This window comes from Falco peregrinus, chromosome 7 (assembly GCF_023634155.1).
Source record: "Falco peregrinus isolate bFalPer1 chromosome 7, bFalPer1.pri, whole genome shotgun sequence".
Classification (NCBI taxonomy): Eukaryota; Metazoa; Chordata; class Aves; order Falconiformes; family Falconidae; genus Falco; species Falco peregrinus.
Window position 1 is genome coordinate 68,690,672 of NC_073727.1, and position 19,512 is coordinate 68,710,183.

Below are 19,512 nucleotides of genomic sequence, written 5' to 3' on the forward strand. Positions count from 1 at the left end.
GTAAGATCATTGTCAGGAGTACTTTAGAGGCCAAAGAAAGATATAGAAAATGGGGCATCATGTACAGGAATTATATAATTTTCTCTTTATTCAGTCTGTGTTTTAATGAGAAAAACATTACTTCCCCCCCCCCCCCCCCTACACAGACCTCCAAATATAAACAGTCCCCAAGTACAAAACAAGAACAGCTACCTGTAACTGAAAATACTTAACTCCAGTTCCAAGAAAAAACAGAATTACAACAGAATGGTTTATGTAAAGCATCTCTGAAGTGGCAGTTTGACAGAATCCCCTTTGTTCACTTTGTTCATTTTTTGCTTATTTCAGCCACTTACTGTTTCAAAACCAAATTTATCAACTCCTTCCTTTCCAACTAAAGTATATGCTATGGAGTAGATATGGTCTTTACTCTGTAAGCTTTATTTTTGTTTTAAGGTAGTTCCACACACATATCCCAAGACCCAAAACACACAGTATCCCAGCTCCAACATGTTACCAAAGACCTCCTTCACAGCATCAGAAAGAGGCGAGAAAGCTGGCACGAGAAGCATTAGGTACTTCTAGTCATGTGGGGGCCCAGATGTACCTGCTTCATCTTGAGAGACTATCTTCGAATCCCATGCATTTTTTTTTATTTAATTGCCTACAAATGTCTCCATTTACTTTATAGGCAATACTTTATATTTTACAAGGGACAAGGACAGAGTTTGGAGCGTTTCTAGAATGAGTATGAAGACCATCCCATTATAGTTCTATAATAATTGTATGTCGAAACAGAGTGACTTGTAAATAGCTAGCTTTACTTGTTGGGGTAGAAAAAAGTCAGGAACTTCTATTATCATCCAAAATGAGAATACTGCTTCCTGTGGATCTTAACAAGCTATTTAATTCCTGTATTTCAGTTAGCTGTCTTTAACACAGGAGGATATAATTGTAGATGGAATACCAAAAATGACAAAGTTAAGATTCATGTAGCACTCTTAAAATGAAACTAAATTACTTTTTCCCTTAGTTTGGTTTATTTATTTCCCTTTAAGAGAATCATTGGCAATATTTTAAATGGAACATACCATTTCAGAAGTTTCCTTATTTCTCTTCAACACTCTCAGCCCTTAAACTTTTGGATGACGTTGCAAAGCCTTAGACTGACTCTGCTTTGACACAGGGTAAGAGCTAGAGAATATTTCATCTGGTTTGTACAGATTTTTCCAAAGAATAAAAAAAAAACCAACAAGGACTAGAAAAGCTTCAAGTGGAAGTATGTTAAGAGGAGAAATTATCTCAGATATCCAAAGCTGGCAGAGCTGTCTGTTTTAACAACCAACAATACTGTCTCCAGAACAAACAAGACACACTTAGTACCTTCCAAAGAAATAATGCCTCTCATTTTAATTCTTCCAGCTCTCCAAATATCTTAGGAAGGATAATAAAAATGTAATAGTGCATAAAGAGACTTCATGCTTGACTGCAGAGAAAAGATGGAAGCATGAAGGTGCATAGCTTTTAGCAAGCCAGAGCACAAGGAAGCAAGAGCACGAAGCAACTTTCACAGTGAAAGCATTTAGAGGAAAACCACGAGATGCAATGAGCACTTCATACGGCTAGGGAATCAGCATAATAAAATATGAATACCATTGTTGATAAAAGATGTAATTCACAATAAATAGCAGACAAAAAGGGGTATTTACTTGCTTCTTTAAAAGCATGACAACTAGGGCCGTGTTTCTCTGTTAATACAGTGCTACACCTACTGGGCATACAAGGTGCTACCTCAGAAGGAGTAAGAGTAGTTTGCAGTAACTATGCTCATGCAGCAGAGGCTGATGGTAAGAAGACAACACAAAGTTAAAAGATATGAAATATAAAGATTAAAAGATACAAAACCCTCAAGAAAGCAAATGGTGAGAATCCAATACCTAAAGTACATTTTTTTGCAGTGGAAGACCCATCAAGTATCCATAGCATTCTTTTAAGATACACTGCCTAAGAAAAGGAGACTGACAACTGCAGCTGCTTGTGATGTCCATCCCTACATCCCATGTGCTCAACAGTAACTCTTGATTGAAACTGGCCACTATGTTTCAATGCAGTAGTCTGAAAGAGACCAGATTCCTCACGTTTTGTGGAAAATCCATCACTAATGAAAGCAGAGAGAAGCAGACTAATGCCCCACAGCAGGAAGAGAGCGCGGGAGGAGCATGTTTGGGGATCTGGACCCAGCCATGGCCCACACTGCAGGGAGGAACCTGCATACAGTGGTGATGGGTTGTGCATTAAAAAAATATGACAGAGGGAAAGAGGAGAGGGAGGGAGGGGACCAGTGCAACCACTGGGAAGATCTGAGGAGAAAAAAGACCTCATATACAACCTGTCTTCACTTGTTACCCCCAGAATAGTTTCTGGTTTTCAGTGATACCCTTTAGTTCACCCTCTTCTGATACATATTCTCTATTTTTGTTACCATTCGGAGATCAGGGAGCCCATGATTTGTTTTTTCAAATTTGCTTTAGGGAACTGTACAGCTACATGTAGAGTAAAGATCAGTTTTCTTTGTCATGCTGAGTAATGCATGCTGATGCTGAACACTTACAAATTATTTCAGTGTATTTTAATCTGGGCAGTTTACAATTATGACAATTCAATTTTTACTTCAATTTAAAAGAAAAATGCGAAACATTTAGTGTTTAGTAACTAATAGCTAACTAAATGCTAAAGCTAGTGGGAAATGCTGATCAGCAACTTGAATAGCCTTCCAGTTCTGGCAGGGGAAGGTTGGTATGTGCAGTGTGTTTTCATAAGGAAACAAGTGCCCTTTTGTTGGACATACTGCAAACCATAAGGTACTCAAGGGATTAATTCAACCAGCACACAAACCTTTTTGTACAGAGATCAAAATTGTAATCTGCTTCCCTCAGCTTCCTTTGTGGTAAAGTAATTAATTAAGTCTCTTTAGATCATTCACTTTCATAATTCAGGCCAAGAAGAGGAACATGGGACATGAAAGAGTTAAGGCAAATAATAACATCATCTCGCCCCGCATGCCCTTCTTTTGCTCTAGTACATAAAATGGTATATTATCGATTTTCTCTACCCAGTTGTGGAACCATCCTATCATACACACATTAGCTGTCAAAGCCAAGCACACATAAGAGTAAACAAGCTATTATAAAAAGAGTAGGTCCTTTTGGTGCAATTTCTCGCCCTTCTGCTGACCTATTACGTTGCCTCTGCCTATCATCACATCTCATCAAGGACTGAGCGCAATTTAAAGTCTAGATTACCATGTCTGTAAATGCAAATTAGATGATGAACCACAAACGTATAATTTAAGTGGAAAAAACCCAAAACAAACACCTCCTCAAGAGATACACTCCAGGGTAGAATTTAACATAATTCCCAGTATTCCACAAACCCCACTAAAAAAAAAAAAAAAAAATACAGTGATAGGAGAGGGGAAGGTTAAAAAAAATATATTGAAAAAAATCTCTCCGGAAATCACAAACCTGAAAGTTAACCTCTGAAGCTGGAAAGATTCCCAAAACACTGATTACAAACCAAACAGTTCAACAACTATGTATACACAGCCTACCACAAAGGGCACCGATTCGGAAGAGGCGATCATGCTGCCAGATCATCATCTTAAAATACAGCTAACAAAAGAAACCATTTCCTTGGGTTTGAGTAGGATCTTGCTGTAACATCAAATGAAACAAGACTAAAGCAGATTATTAATGAAAAGTCACTCTGCTTAATCTAATTTTAAACTGAATCAAAACCAATACAAAATGCACTCAAACATGGGTAACAAGGACATTATCAGCAGATCATCAGTGGCATCAGGCCTCATTTTCTTTGCTGCACCTATAATATACACCTGGAAAAATTCAACGCATGGGTATGCGCTTTCTGAGTCAAGAAATTGAGGCAACAGTCATCAAATGCAAATGGGCACTAAAAGAGCTATACTATTTTCAACATATTCTTTAAACATAGCTGAAAAATAGAGCTGAAATGTACGTGAACACTCCCACAAGACTGAACATGTCCTTTAACATTGCAAACCTTGGTTTTCCTTAACAAATAAAGGATGCGTTACCCAGTCATACATAGCTTTCTTCTGGGACACGAGGCTACCTGTTCAGCAGATGTAACTGCCACGCTGAACTGTGAATTGCCTCTGCTCCTTTCTGCTGAGGTAGCCTAGACTGAGATCGAGACCATTAGTCTTGTCTGTATTTCATCTACTGCTAGATCTCAGTCTTTCATTTGTATGTCCCTAAAGCAAGTGAGTGAACCAAACTAGCCATCTGGGCAGGTGGTGTAAATTGAAAATTTCCTATTAATATCACCAATGAAAAATATTAACCTAGGCATTTCTAAAGTCTGTTCATGCACAAGAGTAATTTGGTATTTTAAACTAATTTTTCTCTTCCATCAAAAAATACTTTCCTACTCCAGATTGCAGACTACACTTAGAGAAACATCTACGTTAGACAATAACCCATTTCAAAATGCCACTGTGACTAAACAGTTTCTGGCAAGTGACTGGCAAGTTTCCTCTGCCAGTCTTTGGCAAAACTGAAAATACTTTGCCCATAAAGAAAATGTTAAAGAATGTTAAAGTGTGTTATAGAATTATACTTTCATCTTGGGATATATTTAGTAGACAATACTAATCTTGAAACATGCTTTTAAAATAGAATTCATCAGACCACTTCTATAAGAACTTACTTCACTCCCCTGACTTTAAAAAGTACAGGTGACTATTTCACATACAGCAGACAAAACCCATCCAATGTATTTAAAAATGTTTCCATCTCCTAGGCCCAAGTCTTTTGTAGCCACCTATTATCTACCAGACCAACTGGAAGATGAAAGGCAATATTCCTGTGTTTTCACCTTCCAAATTATTATTAATACTAAGTGAATGCAGATGATGCTCTTTCCTTCAGCATCCACAGCTGTGAAGAACTTGTTTAGCATTTTCACAAACCGTTTCGTTCAATCACTTTAGTTATTGCTTCATATTCCATTACATTTTAAAATAGATTATCTAAATTATTTCTGTATTTTTACTGCCAATTGATATAAATGCCCAAACATACTGGAGAAGATTACTTTCAGAATGTAAGTATTTACAAAAGAATACTTCTGCAGTTCTGCATTTCCTTACAAAGAGAAACATCAGCACACCAGATACCTATGCTCTCTGGTTTTACATCAATACACGATGTCATTCTATTAATTGTTCACAACTGTGCATCTCCATAGTAAGTGATTATAATACATCTTACTCAGATTTTGCTTCTCTCAAATATTTTTGGAAGAATGTTATTAAAGATTAAACACCTTAAAAATATTTTAAAAAGCTCAGCTCATTAAGAATTTAGTTTTGCCCAATTTAGAATATTCCAAACATTCTTCAAGAAATGGAAACAGCTGTATTAAGATCAAAATACCATCAGTGTCAAAGTTGAAATAAAGTAACAAGTTCAAATAATCGATTTCACTTCAATTGCTGTGACAATTCAAATATTCCAGTGAAGCTTTCAATTTTGATGAAATTTCTGATTGGAAATCTGACAATTATTTTTAATAACTTATCCATACTAGAAGTTCATATTTGCTTTTTTCTGATCCGGAAAACAAACCAAGGGATGCTAATTCAAAAGACATTAGCTGACATAGAATTTTTATTCAGTCGTGGCATTTGCAATTAAATTGTGCATCTTTAAAAAAGCTCTTGCATGAGCAATTGCAACATTTTCATAGTATAGTTTCTGCAAAACAGGTTGAACGCATTATTTTTGGTTATAGTGCTCACCAGCACATGCACTGCTTCCTTTTGACACGCAGCTTTTATCAGCGCTTGCAGTGTTCACACAGACCCATCCTGGAGCTTCTCATAAAGAACCAGCAGCAAAACTTGTTGGAAATGTACCTCTGATGATGACAGAAATGAAAACCAGTCTATCTGGTAAAGTGTTCGGTAACTTCTAATAACTCTACTTATGTCATGGATGTCCTCACACAACCTGGCAAATAGTTTCTATAAAAGCGAGGAAAAAAAGTATAGACCTATTGCACTAGTAAAGAACTATATAGATTAAACAATTAATGCTTTCCCAAAAAGCAATATATTTTAGTTTGTATATTAATGGTAGCAAGTCCAGCACTGCCAGGACACCATGGCTCCAGAAACCTTGCAAAACCCCATGAAGATACAACAAATAGCTTAGGGAAAATAGACCTCACACGATGTGGAGGAAAAGACAGTGGTTTTGTGGATCAGTGAAAGGTGGTAATTCTGTATTAGGCTGGAGGGGAGGAAGACAGACAAGGCTGCTGGCAAACCGAGGAGACTGGAGCCAGTAAAGCAGAACTGGCTCAAGGAAAGATACAAGTGATAAAAATGACAAATGGGGGAAAGGAAGGGGATGTACTAAGAAAAACCCTGAAAGCAAGGACAGAGATTTAAATGTAAATTTCCTGAAACAAAGGGAGGCCTGCTGAAGAAACAGAAACCGAAGGGTAAGGATGACTTAAACTTTATGCCATAAGCAACAGTATTAATATCAGCAATGGGATTTACAGGGACTAGGGGATGGGGAAACAGAGTAGGTATTAGAAGCTGCAGAGGAAGTAATTGCCATCAGGATGGGAAGCGAGGGTCTGCACAAGAATTTCAGCTGTCTAGACAGAAAGCAAAATAATAATAATTAAAAAAAAAAAGCAGACCTGGACTTTCTAGAGGGAACAACAGTAAAGTATTGGACACAAATTCTCTTTTGCACAATATATAAAAACCACTGACAGCCTTCAGCTTACAGGCTTCACTGAAAGAAAAAATTAAGATACTGGTGTTGTCTACAGTAGGAGACAAACCAGACAGTATGTGCTTTGTAGGACTTATAAGATCAGAATAAATCAACTGGGGGGGGGGATACTAGATGAGAAGTAGATCTGATCTGGGTCAACTGTGTAAAGATGACAGTGTAAATTAGAAAGTGAAGCACCTCAGAAATGAAAGGGATTTAAGAAAAAAAGAAAAAAGAAAAAAAGAAAGCCTAAAGCCCCCCAAAACATTGTTAGCTCTGCAGAGTTCCAGGAAGATGGTGAGAAACAGGACCCACTCAAGGAGCTGTGAAAAATGAATGTGACAAGCAGAAGGAAAAGCAAGAAAGTCAAGCCAAGGAAGGGCTCAGGAAAGTCTTCACCATCAGTCCCACAATGGTACGTTCAAGAGTGATGACATAATACAGGTGATGGATTTTAGCCAGCAAAATGTCACTAAAGTGTCACAAGAACAACTCTGATGAAAGGAAGAGAACAGGCTAACGGAAAGAAGAAGGTATGAAGGAATTGTAACAGTACTGCAGGTGATGCCCAAGACCCAGTGAAACAGTTGGAAAGTGAAGGAAAGGCATTAGCTGAGCTACATATAATGGAATGAATACCCCAAATACCTTCTACATTTCATGTTTTCATTGCTAGCTATAGCTAGCATTTAGTGCTTCCTTAGACTTCATTTCATTTATTCCTGTGGCTTCTTATTTCCATTTTGTGTTTTAATATCTATCATGTGGAAGAAAAAAAAAAAACTTAAGATACTTTCCCCTCCCCATTAATGAAAGGAAATAAGGATAAGCATTGACTGCTTTATTTTTTAATTAAAAAACTACCCTTATTCAACATATTAATAGAACATAAGAAATGCTGCTCAGCTCCCACTCATTCCTGCAGGGCCCGTCTGAGTTCGAGTCATTCCAAGATGAAAGCCAGTATTAAAATTGTACCAGAGACTTTAAATATCTTCATTAAAATAGATAACTAAAATTCTGTATAGGCAACTTTAAAAACACTCATTGAGCAAGTCTAAACAAATTTCAGTGTAAAATGTGGTTTTGCACATATTCTCTTTGAACATAACAAAAAAATACAATTAGGGAGAACAGATCAAGGCTAAGGATCTGAAATATTCTTAAATGAAAGATAAAAGTTCCAGCAGATAATATAGGTCAGCCCAACACCCAGCCACTACCCTAATATACAGATGTGTTTTAAAGTCAAGTGCCATTTTATGTCAGTTACATGAGATATTGACACAGCATTGACATCTCTGAGGACAGATTAGATGGTAGTAGGATTGAATCAAGGAAAATTTTGCACAACTGCCAAAACATTGCCTTTCCAGAAGTCAAAACCCAACAGTTTTCCCTTTCCACAAACACAACTATAGTTTGAAACATAATGACTATATTACAAATGAATGCAAGTTTGGCATGCATCACTGTACATTTCTAACATAATTTGAGACACACACACAAAACGCACATTGATTTCATTTTATACATGTGTACTATTCATGTCTGTTAAGTTGCCTTCATGTATTAATCGTAACTTTAGCCAATAAAGCACTTTCATTGCATAAATTAAAAATATTTCTGCTTCAAAGCAGTAATTAAAATTAACTTCTAAGATTCAGTCTAAAACTGTCTGATCTAAAAAAAAATATACAATAATCCACACATTTATTTAAACAAGTACTGTTTCAAAATTTACTTGTCTTTCTTATCTCAGGAAGCACCTTACTATTTTAAGTAAGTGTCAACAATCCAAAGTACTTGAATGTATGCAGAAACTCTTGCTAAAGACTGGCCAGAGGCTGACCATTCCCTCTCATTGCAATTTTCATGTTCTCAAAATTTGTTTTTGTTCTCCCCTGGAACAAAATCAAACCATTCCGTATTCCACAAAACCAGAACTGTCAAAACTTCTCTTTTTATATCAAACTATTTCTATTTAAAAACTACAAACTTCTACAGATTCAAACGTCTGCTTGTATAAGCCCTGATCAGGCTTCCGTATCTAAACAGCATGATTAAAATTTCTGTAGAGTAACAAAGGGGTTTTTGTTGTTTTGATTTTTTTTTTAACTTACGTTAGCCTAATTCTTTGTTGCTGTCTGCTACTGCAATGTCCTAATTATTAGGTTGCACAGTGAGAACTCCTTCACTCTTTCTCAGCTTTGAAGAAACAACTTACAGCACCAACATTTCATTACACTAGAACACTTTCAATCTGGTCTGTTTTTAATGACACAGATGTGACTACCAATTTCTTCTCTTTGAAGTAAAAAGTTTCAGCATTTTTTATAGCATAAATGGTAGAAGCTTAAGAATTTTCTTCCCGCTTGCCCATTAAAAATGAAAATAAAGACAAAAGATAGTTGTTGGGGAAAGCAACATAAAAATCAAAGTCAAAATGGGCTGGCTACAGTTCATCTTCTCTTTTACCAAATGGTGTATCAGAAAAAAAACTAGAGGAAATGAAATCTAACAGTAAACTTCTGCATGAAATTTAATGCTGGGCTTCCCTAATTTACTAAAAAGCACTCAAACAAATTATCTGGATGTTGGCCCTCAAGACAGAGAACTAGGGAAGACCTGGATTCTCTTCTTGATGAGGTAACCCTTCATTCACATCTTAAGCAAGCTGTAGCTTGACAATTTAAAACAGCACAGAGGCTGAGGAAGACCAAGACTTACTCATGCACAGCTAAGGTACCAAGAGAACTGCCCCTGTAACTCCTCCAAGCTCTGGTGGTGTGACTGTCCTCCAGAGCCAGGGGTCTGGGTGATGCAGGTCGGGACACAGCAGCAGCAAAGCGCAGATCATTATCAAACCCCCCTACATGCTACTGGATTTCACTCCCTTGCAGTCGTATTACTGGGAGCAAAACCAGGTTCTGATGAAATAACAAAAATGTCAAAGCCTAAAAGCAAGGCCCTTGAACCAGATCAGCTATAACAAGCTGAACAGGTGCATTCCGTTACCTCATGCTTTCTTGGCACCTAGGCCATTTTTTAGACATACCATATCTATGGCTGACCTAGAAGCTGCCTTTGATAGATCACGAGAATTTACAATGTTAATAGGTGGTCGTAGTTTTCCATAAAGTCTATCCTTCCTTAAAGTGTACATAAACCATAAAATAACTACATTTAATTGTTTGGCGGGATTGCTGTTTGGGTTTGGGTTTTTTTTCCCCGTCTTGATTTTAGCAGGCAAAACAATTAATAGCTTATGGTCTTCACTGTTTCTGTGCCAAGCTATACTACAGCCTTCCTAACTCTTCTGAATCCTTTATCTTCAAGAATATTTCATTTAGTGCCTTAGAACAATTTATTTTTTCCCTGCCACTTCAAATTCCAAAAAAGTATGTTTTATTCCAGTGCCACTAGTAACAGACATTATGGGAGCTGGAAAGGAATTTTTGTAAAATTGATGAAAATGGCAAACCATTTGCACCAGAAATCATTGCCATCACCATTATAACTTGAGACTGCCACTACTGGAACAGAAGCCCAGGACAGCTAAGATAATAGGACAGGACAAAAACCCCACCAAATAAGCAAATAAACAAACAAAACGCCAATCTCTTTCTGTTGCTAAAGTACAGTATTGGGAGAACTGTCATGACAAAAGTCTGAAGAATCATATTCTGACTGGAAGGTTAAGGTCAGGAGCCTCAGAGGTGTTCTGGAGCATTTGTGGTAGAGAAGAAAAGTAAATCCAGTGGGATTTAATGGAAGCTTTCAGTGATCTTTGGTGTTCAAAGAGGGTTTCAGGAGGTAAGCAAGTCTAGGAGAGCTGTGGACAGCACAAACCAGCAGCTTAGTGAAAATCATGGAAGTTTCCAAACACCTGAGGATAGGAACTGTAGGAGGGAGAGGTCAGACGTATGACAAGTTGTGGGAGATACTTCAGGTCACCTTCAACCCCACAATCCTCCTTCATCCCCTGAAGGGGGTCCCTAAAAACGTGCATCTGTTATTCCTTCTCCCATGGGAGAAGAACCCATTCATCCACATCAATCTTCACAGCTGCTGTCAAACAAGTCGCAAGGACTAGGGCATTTCTGTCCACTGCACAGGGGAAAGGACAAGGCAAGGCTGAACTGGGGAGCAGACTGGTGATTTTGGCTAATGGAAATGATTTTGGAAAATGGAGGGAGTAACTGCTGCAATGGGAAGAGGCTGCTCTTCAGCAGTAGCCACACGTGTTGACAACCCATACCAGATGTCAATGGAAAACTCAAGCAGAAGGTAGATCACCCAGACACACTCCAGCTCTTCCAGCAAGGCAGGCAAGACAGACATAGGGCAGGAAGTTGGGTGGGGGTTTGTACCTTCTATTGAATACAAACCTCACCGGTCCGCAGCTCTGGGCAACTGCTTGCTTTAGATATGCAGGTCTCCTCCAGCCTCTCGCACAACATCTAAAGATACTCTGTGGCAGTACGGGCCAGCCTAACAGGCTTCTGAGCTGGATTGATGTCTAGCTGTTACCAAGTTTTTGAAACCAAGTCAACAAACGTTCTTTTAGTTATTTTGCCTGATGCTCAACTGATACCCTTCTTTTCAGGTCGTATTTGTTAGGCAACCGGTACTTTGAGAAGGTCACTGCTGCTATTTAACTTACCATTTAACAAGGGAAGCTTTCAAGTACGATTGTGGCTATTTAAAAGGTAGCCAACCACCATTATCGAAACTATAGAAAACCCAGTCCTGCCAAAACGTCAATGCTCTACAGAAACGGGCACACATCTGCAAATGAAGATTGTGTTCTTACAAATCACTGTTTAACGTATTACGCTTAACAGATGGGTTGCAGTGCCCCTGCCTAGGGCTGGAAGAAAGCAGCCTGCGGTACGAAGCCAAGGAATGAAGGGCAGCAAGTCCCAGCAACACCGGAGGCCGGCTGCTGGAGGGAAGCAGGGGAGGGCAGACCAGCCAGCTCCCCGGGAACCAGGCTGGAGCCGCACGCCCCGCGCAGACACCCGCCTCTGCGAGCACGGCCAGCCCGCCGGCACATCCCGGGCCGGGAAAAGTGATTACTCATGCCGCCGGAGAGCAGCGGAGCGGGAGCGGGGCCGCGCCGCACGATCCCCCGGCCCCGCGGGGCTCCGCCGCCGCCGCCATCCCCGCCCGCCGGCGGCTCCGCGCTCCTACCTGGGGGGCCGCGAAGGCGGCGGCAGCGCAGGCGGCGGCCGGCGGCGGGCCGTGGGGACGCGTCTCCTCCTCCTCGGGCGAGTCGTCCAGCAGAACTTTGCTGCTCTTGTTGAGCTTCCACATGGCGGGCGCAGGGGTGGCGGCTCCCGCCTCCGTTCGTCCCGGCAGCGAGAGGGCCGAGGCGGCAGCAGGCGCTGCCTCCGCAGCCCCGGCTGGGGCGGCTCGGGCTGGGCACGGCAGGGCCGGGCACGGCTCGGCTCGCAGGGCTGTCACCCCGCCGGGGGCTCCCGGGGCGGGAGGGAGGAGCGCTGCCTGCCGGTGCCGGGAGCCCGCCCCCCGCGACCGCCTCGCCTCGCCTGGCCCGGCGGCCTGCTGGCGGCCCCGGGCCGCCGCACCGCTGCCCCGGCCCCGCCGCCCCGCCCGGCGGCTGAGGGGAGCCGGCTGTGAGGAGGGACGTCCCGCCCGCAGCGGCGAGGCGGGCAGGGGGCGGAGGGGGGCGCCTCCCCGCTGTGCCGCTCCTCACCTGCCACCTCTCCCCGCCGGAGCCGCCGCCGCCCGCAGCCGCTGCGCCGCCGCTGCCATGTTTGCGGGGGCGGGGGCGGGGGCGGGAGGGGGAAACTTTCCCATCACCACGGCAACCGGCGCGGCGCCGGCCGCGCTCTGACAGCGCCGGGCCCTCGGGGCGGGGGTCGGCCCTCCCGCACGGGCGCCTGGTGGCACCCTCGGCCTCGCCCCGCCGGGGGAGAGCCCACACAGCCCTCCGCCGGCACAGGAGGGGCCCCCGGGGAGAAGGCCCCGCTGGGGGCCCACCCAGGTCCCTCAGAAGAGGGGCCGGCGGGCGCTGCTCCAGCAGCGGGGGCCGCGGGCAGCGCGGGGCACTCAGAAGCGGGGTCGGGCTGGTCGTGGCGCCGGGGGTGGTGGCGCCCACCCAGCGCCGTAGAGACCCGGCCCCACCTGCCGTGGCCCTGGCGTACCCGCCCGTGTCACCACCGGCCCCCTCGCACACGGCTCCCCCGGGGCGCGCCTGGGGCAGGGCAGGCCCCGGAGCCGTGCCCGGCAGCCGGAGCCAGGCCAGGCACACGCACCGCCCCCCCCGCCCACGGAGCCCTACGCCAGGGCAGGAAAGCCTGGAGCTTCCATCGGGATGGAGTCCAGTGCGGCCCAGTAGCTCCCAGTTCGGTGGCTGAATGATCCATGTTTAACACCCTACACAGTAGCTAGTATTTTCGAAGTTTCTTGTTTTCAAGCAGATGTGTTAGCGTACCTTTCCATAAAAATTCCCACCCAGGCACTCTTTTATCCATTATTTTGACCTGTAAGTTAGGGTCAGATGTCCAAAGAACCGTGAAAGTATTTTATAAAGCCTTTTTTGGTTGTTCTGCTTGCTTAACGTTACTGTGATTTCTCCAGTGAAAGGCCATAAGACGCTCAAAGATCCCTCATGACAGACTTGCAAGGCTTGTTCTGACCGCCTGAGCTCTTCAGGGCCCAGCAGCAGCAATTCGGCAGCAGCAGTGCTTGATGTTCTCGGCTGCAATGCGCTCCTACCTGCTCAGCTGGAAAAGGGCTCACCCTGGGGCTGGAACCGGCTCCCACAGGCCGGTTGCTCCGTGTGATGCCCGTGCGTAAGTGGAGTTGCTTTAACTCCCCCCCCCCATTAGTGACTTATGAACACCCACGGAGTCAAAGTTTACAAATGAATGAAAAAAACCTACTTTTTTTGTGTCATAAAGCATCCTTAACAGTAACAGCTAACTTCAGAGGCATCATGGTTTTAACTGTAATCTCACTTTTGTACTGATGAAGGATTTCTGTAATGGCTTAGGAATGCTGTGTAGCTAACTGCACAAAAGACACATCCACTTCACTTGAACATGAAATCACAGATTTTACACCAGCGCAGTTTAGCCCTCTGTTTTGGAAATTAACTTCACAAAATTATATCGATGTGCATAAAGCAAGAGCGCAAGGGTTTGAAGGACTGGAAAAGCCTTTAGTTTTACAACAGTCTTCCAAACAAAATCTCCTTCGTCTCATTTTCAATCCCTTCTCCTGCAAGACTAAGAGCTACTAAAAAGTGAAGCACAGAATTCCCTTTCACATCTAGCGTTAATATTAACCACATCTCAAGAGAGCAGGAGACAAAACACATTCCCAGTTATTGAAGACAGATCAGGTTTAGCATGGGTTTCCTCTAGAAGGCTGGGTCAATTTATAACTAGTTCTTTAACCTCTCACTCCTTCTTCACATTTATGAACAAAAATTTTTAGTAGGCAGAGCTGAATGTTTCTAGTTTACAATGACAGGTGTTTGGGTAACTTTAAGTAGTAAACAATCATCGCATTTGATTTGAGTGCTGTATTTAGACCCTCAAAAGGATCTAATAAATTATTAGTCACCATGTGACACTACTATTTTAATCCAGTGCCTTTCTTATGCTGTTTTTCTTAATGGTTATCTGAAACACCATTAGGCTTGAATCCTGCAAATTCTTATGATTTTGCTCAGTTTTGGTCTCATGAAGAAACTACACAACATTCCCAATACACACAAATAAGATTAACTACATGCATTTGGTCTTTTTTAGTTGTATTAAACTTTTCATTTATTTTCTCCTTGGATTTTCTGTTAAGATTTTGGACTTGGGTGTGAAATCCTGGCTTTACTTTGGTCACTGAAAGTCAGCCCAGTTGACTTCTGAGAGGTGAGAATTTCAGTCCAGATTTTCTATTTGTCTTCAAGATCCCAAGGCATGGTTGAGCACTAACTCTTGTGCTTCTATAAAGAATATTATTTTCTGCTGATCCGTTCTACAGACTTTGTGCTTACAAATTTATTATTTCCTTTTAAAATTAATTATACACATCTAATCAAAATATTTTTCCAGAGTAAGAAGCTGACATCCACAGACTGGAACTGCCTAGAATCAAAAAGAATACAAAACACTTAAATACAAGTTTATTTCCCTAAGCAACTTCGTTGTCATGTTTCCCTAAGTTGTATGCAGGGGAAGGCTGTGAAATCCTGTTTGAGAAACTTTTTGCATGGTATTTAAGGTATTATGAACATCTTCATAATACGGAAATAATCTTCATTATGAGGAAAAAGTGATGATTTTACTTCTGAACACTGATCCTGTCTCCCTTAAGGGAGACAAGCACAAGCAGAGCAGCAGGGGGAAAGCGAGAGAAGTAACAGAAAACGCAGCCTTTGACTCCTATGGAAGACTGAGCTGTTCCGAAAACAAAGCCAGACAACATAGTGTTAGCAGCCACTTTAAGAACTGGGGAAACATTGTTACTGAAAAACCTGTTTCTCCTTTGCTCATTTACTCCAAACTCTCACCCAGGGGAGAAAAGGGTGGAGTTCTTCGGTGGACTAAACCAGGCTCCCAGGAGACAAAGCAAAACCGAGAAACATAGGAAAGAGCGGTAAAGAGATGATCCCTTGTATCATACCAACTAACTGCGTAACACTTAGTGGCTATAGCATACTTCAGCGCCTCCAGGCTGCAGGCCCTTTGGATATTGCTGTGCTCTTAGGTACCTGCACAGTGGTGTCAGGTACTGTATCTATCCCAATAGCTCCCAGGGTTTGCCTTTCAAACCCCTGTTGCTGTTCATGGCATGTCTCGCTTACCTGTCCTACAATCAGTATCTTACACGAGGGGGCTATCACCCTTCACTTGGCAGACTAACCTTGCTGTAACTGCCTGCTCTGAAAAGTTTGCAAGCCTTGCAGAAGGGAACACAGCTGCAGTGCTCCTGCTCTGAGCAAAAAGAAGCCCAGATACAGTGAGCCACGTTGCATCGGAGACCGCACATCCACTACTGCTGCCACCACTGGCAACCTTCTCAGCTGCACTTGGAACTCAGTGTTTAACCAAGGTGTTGGAGACTATTGCCGGCAAGATGAGGTTCACCACTTCCCAGCAGTGTTAGCATGCACCACAAGCATTAGAGAGACATCCTTGCCCTCCCACAGCGGCCCGTTGTTCACCATTTTATGGTGAAAACTGTCTTTATGGAACTGTGCCAGAATATAGCGCAGACATTGGAGTAGCCATATATCCATTCCTGGATTCCTACCCCTATTTAGAACCAAGTGTTTTTCACTTTCTGGAAGCTAATAGTGCCAGAGTCCTAGGCTGGATTCATTTCATGAAATTTTAAATGCCTAGACATCTAATCTCAGTTACTCTCCCTTTCCAACTGGTGCAGAGAAATACTGTGTGGTTTTGCCTTTTTCATTTTAACATTCTTGGGTGTTTACTGTAGGCATCTAGCTATAACCATACCAAAGTTTCCAAAAATAAGCAATGCCAGGGCTACTGCCCTGAACTGTTCTTCCGAACTGCAGACAGGGAGGAAGGTTCAGCAACTAGCAATAAACGAGTCCAAGGATGGCAAGACTTTCTTCTTCCTGTTTTCCCCCATAATTTCTAGCAGTTCCCTAGCAATACTTTAAGCTAAAACATATCTAATAGGTGTGAGAGAATACATATTGTGTGATATGATACACAAATTTTATGAACGTGAATTCTGAATGACTACAGTACATGTTCTGCAAGTTATCACAATGTCCAAGCTCATTCAAATAAAATACTTGTATTTCACCCTTCTATACACATGCGTAAGTCACATTCATTACAGAAAAGCTGTTGTAGAGCAATTTGAAGGTTACATTTTAATTTTTTGGAACTTCAATGTAATTCTCAGTTGAAGCAAATTGTAAAATATAGTGGTTCTATGAGGCAGAAAACACCCCAAAATGGTCTAACCTTATTTTCTGAACTCTTAAATGACTATTTTACACCTTGCCAATAGAAAAGTGAGATCCAAACCTCTAAGGGGAAAGAAATCTTCTGTCTCTAGCCAAACTCCAATCTTAATAATAAAAAATTCAATTTGCTTTAAAATACTGACATGTATAGGAAAGCTGTTTGTGGCTTCGCACACAACTTATTCAGTGTACACTTTGTCCAAAGAAAGTGTGTGTGAGAGAAACGCAAATACTTCTGGAAAGTATACTTATTAAAAAAAAAATTGACAGCTGGGTGGATCAACTGGAGGTCAGTTCAAGAAATACCAAGAAGTCTTAGAGGAGGCAGATTTAATGCATGCAAATGCATACTAAATTAATTTATACTCTGTCATTACGATTTATTATAGAGATTTTATGTCCCCAGGGATGACATGGCAAAAATAGAAGGTGGCCAGAACTGATGACAAAGTCTGTTACATGTGGAAAAATACTTTTACAAAGATAGATTAATACTGTCCTTTAAGCTAGAAATAAATAGGAGGAAATGGAATAAATGTACACAGAAAAAGACTGGAAAGGTAGGTAGACCTAATAGAATTGCCTCTTCTTATCAGATATAAACAAGGAGGCATCCATTTAGTCAAAAGATAATGGATTTATAACTGAAGAAGGAAACAGATTATTTTCTCAACTGTGTAATTGTGCAGTGTGTGAACTCATTTCCAAGGAATGTCACTGAAGCATTATTCAAGAAACAGGAAGTTTATGAGGATAACAAAAACATCAGGTAACACAAGTAAAACCAAAAAAGTGAATATGATGTATAGGCTCAGATTTCAGGGAATATGCTAGTTTCACAAGCTAGATGTTAATAAAAAAGCTTTATGAGAATATGTTCCATTATTTCCTACTACAGGGTTTCTTGCTGTAAATCAAATTACTGACCTCTACTGGAAACAGAATATTAGATAAAGCATACCACTACCTAACCTTTCTGGTCTTACATTCCTTTTCTTTTCCACAAGTCTTTTTCAAAATTTGTTCCTAGGCACAAAACAGTTAAAATAAAAAGACCTGTAACAGTGCTGTTCTCTGCAATATGTACATTGGATAGAAGTGCACTCAGAAGACTGCAAGCACTAACATTTTTTTTGTCTGCAGGAAACAAATGTCATAAACTGAAGTGGGTGCTGTTCCCCATTTTTTGAGGTATGCTGTATTTTGTATTATGTTGGCCAGAAACAGTTTTTCAACAAATCTAGTGCATTTACAATTTTGAATTACCAAAAGCTAATGAAAATAAAATAACGCGAGACTGACTTTTGAATATTGAAACCAGAGGGTACAGTGCTCACGAGAGAGATTGCCCATGCTCACACAAGAATAGTAAATGTAATCAAACATGCATCATCTTCTAGACTACTTGATGATATGCTTTGCAGGAGAAGTTGTAAAGAGTTAAACCTAAAGAAATCTCCCCAGCATTTTATTTAAGTCAACAGTAAAACTTTGGTTGCAGATTCAAGTCTTTGCCTGGTGAACTGAAAATCTCGGCCTGAGATGTTTTCACTCGCATACCAGCACTCCAAACAGGCAAAGCACTTTTACTGCAGATAGAGCCTTTAGTTTTGTAGTTTCACCATTATTTGGGCAAAACAAAGTGTATTGGGGGGAAAAAATGAGACTGATTTGCCTACACACAGCTATCTAACAGTGCAGCTGCTCTGGCCGTGAATGACATCGCTACACTACTGCTATAGCAGAGATGGCCTCAGTTTTCTTCAGGGACCCAATTCTTACCTACAGTTTTGGTCCAAATTTACAGTGCAAGGACTCTGAAGAGTGCAAAGCTCACCCCCACATTCTCTCCTTGCTCAGAGCATTATGAGGCCAGTTGTCACAAAAAAATCTTTGAAAAGACAGACAAGAAAGTGATTGACAAAGAAAAATATTCCAGAAACATTCCAGTTCAACGCTTCTTCTGCTGGTTGACATCAGCAGTGGAAAGATAACGAAACTGCTTAATGTGGAGGGAGAATCTCAAGGCACTGGCTTATGACTCTCCTGGGGCCAATTATTCTGCAACTATTTCCCAGTGATGCAGTGAGCACATAAACTCTCACTAGACCACGCAGGAAGGACCTAAAAAGTTTTAATTAAGTGCTGTTTAATCCATGTTAGCTGTCATTCTCCCTTTTAAAAGAGCCAGGTGCTAGCCCAGCTGTAACCAAACCCCCAAGCCCTCTGAGCACAGAAAAGGCTGGAGGAAAAAAGAAATACAAGGAGAACAAAATGTGCTTCCAGAGGACAAGAAGGGTTAAGGGGAAGGTGTGTGAATGTCAGACTCAAAACTAGATTGAGGAGCAGCAGAGGAGGGCAGACCCCACCACCATCAACTGCTCCTGGAATGTGCCCAGGGAAGAAATAGATGCTGCCCACCAGTGCTCTCCTTGTTGACGTGAGAAGATTGGGGACTGGAAGTGGGTGATGCAGTTGGCAGGGTCCCTCCACCACTGAGTTTGCTTTTCCTGGTGGCATGAAAGGCCACTTTGGCCATGACCTAGGGGAGTCTGATGAATAGGTCCTGGTTTTACTGCCCATTGTTAGAAACATCTCAAGTGATCATTAAAGAAAGTGTGTTGGAAGAATAAATACTTTAATCTAGGCAAGATCAAAATACTGTTCTGCAATGAGAAAGCCTGGGTTTTTTTATGTCATGGGTGATTTAAGACA

The 19,512-nt window shown here is 41.8% G+C and overlaps 1 protein-coding gene across 2 annotated transcripts in view; it reads right to left on the reverse strand.

Moving 5' to 3' along the window:
• The window catches only part of TDRP (testis development related protein), a 28,906-nt gene extending 16,294 nt beyond the window's left edge, over positions 1-12,612 (reverse strand). For both annotated transcript variants that reach the window (XM_055810733.1, XM_055810732.1), the window contains exon 1: positions 12,015-12,612. In XM_055810733.1, the coding sequence (XP_055666708.1) occupies positions 12,015-12,137 (123 nt within the window). In that variant the 5' untranslated portion in view covers positions 12,138-12,612. The remainder of the gene's footprint in view (positions 1-12,014) is intronic.
• Positions 12,613-19,512: the final 6,900 nt, after the last annotated feature.